Here is a 1521-nt window from a genome sequence, read left to right as displayed (position 1 = left end):
ATGTTCAAGTACTATTTCTTTACGACACCAAAAAACAAACATTTCTAATATCCATCTCAAAAAAAAAAAAAGACGGCCGGGCGCGGTGGCTCAAGCCTGTAATCCCAGCACTTTGGGAGGCCGAGACGGGCGGATCACGAGGTCAGCAGATCGAGACCATCCTGGCTAACCGGGTGAAACCCCGTCTCTACTAAAAAATACAAAACATTAGCCGGGCGAGGTGGCGGGCGCCTGTAGTCCCAGCTACTCGGGAGGCTGAGGCAGGAGAATGGCCTAAACCCGGGAGGCGGAGCTTGCAGTGAGCTGAGATCCGGCCACTGCACTCCAGCCTGGGCGACAGAGCGAGACTCCGTCTCAAAAAAAAAAAGACAGACAGAAAGACAGAGGGGGTGGGGTGGGCAGAGACCCAGAGAGAAGATGATCGGGAATATAGGGTGTCACTCAGAGATCCAGAGAAAGAGGGAGACAGAGACTCAGACAGAGACATTTTCTTAGAAACAGGGGTACAGAGACCCAGAGAGCAGGGATAGAGACTTAGAGGGAGGCTGTCAGGCCCTGTCATCCCCCCCTACCATCCATGTCCTCCTGGGGGATCTGCCCGAAGATCTGCAGGTAGGGACGGTAGAAGACGCGGCGCAGGATACTGGGGAGATCACTGTCCCGTGGCCTTAGGAGCCCCTCCGTGGCCACGCCATAGGCCACCAGCCACACGCCGAGGAAGAAGAGGAAGAAGAACACATCCTTCATCTGTGGGGAGATGTGGCTGCATCTGGCCCCGCCCTTCCCCACCCCTTATCCCAAAACCACGCCCCTTGCTCCCCAAAGTCACACCCTTTCTCCACAGACCACTCCCTCCCCAGCCCCACCCCTTTTCCTATGGCCCCGCCTACTTCCACCCCGCCCCTCCCTCACCATCTTGTTCACGATGACGATCTTGGGCCCCAGCTGTTTGTTGACCGTGAAGATGTGCAGCAGCCGCACCGTGAAAACCATGAAGTCAATGCAGAGGACAGTGCGGCCCAGGTGGTACAAACCCAGGGTCAGCCTGTGGTGTGGGGAGATGCCGCAAGGGTTACTCAAGTGTCACAAGACGCCAAGGAAAATGGGAGTCTTCCCAATGCCATGCTTCAGATGAAGCTGCAGCCTCCACCGGGCAGGACCAGGACCCTCCCAGTCACCCGAGGTTTACTGAAATTTACTCAGTGCCAAGCTGGTCTACGCAGGGCACTGACACCCATTTGAAAAATGGCTGCGTCTATTAAGTAATGACTGAATGAACGATGGCCTTAGCAAACAGCCGGCCCCCGTAAGAATCAAGCTGGGAAAAACTGTCGGAATATCTATCCAACCTATCAAAGGCAAAACATATAGAGTCCCCACAAATCAATAAGCAAAAGGAAGGAATAGGAAGGAAGCCAGATAAAGGATACCACGTACAATTCACAGAAGTTCAAACGGCCAGTAAACATCAGAAATTCCTATGGGGAAAATGAAAATGCTACCCCTATTTTGCATCCTCAC

General features: G+C 53.7%; 1 protein-coding gene across 1 annotated transcript; it reads right to left on the bottom strand.

Annotated features, from left to right (window-relative positions):
• Window positions 1–391: 391 nt before the first annotated feature.
• LOC108525105 (transient receptor potential cation channel subfamily M member 4-like) lies at window positions 392–1069 on the bottom strand. The gene is made up of 2 exons (XM_017866183.1): window positions 913–1069; window positions 392–747 (listed from the first exon to the last, which is right to left on the bottom strand). Exons 1-2 carry the CDS (start codon window positions 991–993, stop codon window positions 559–561), a joined length of 270 nt encoding a protein of 89 aa, XP_017721672.1. The 5' UTR covers window positions 994–1069; the 3' UTR covers window positions 392–558.
• Between the last annotated feature and the right edge of the window lie 452 nt (window positions 1070–1521).

This window comes from Rhinopithecus bieti, unplaced genomic scaffold (genome assembly GCF_001698545.2).
Source record: "Rhinopithecus bieti isolate Rb0 unplaced genomic scaffold, ASM169854v2 scaffold_4443, whole genome shotgun sequence".
In the NCBI taxonomy this organism is placed as follows: domain Eukaryota; kingdom Metazoa; phylum Chordata; class Mammalia; order Primates; family Cercopithecidae; genus Rhinopithecus; species Rhinopithecus bieti.
Note: the sequence above shows the minus strand (reverse complement) of the source record. Positions and strands in the feature narration are given on the sequence as shown.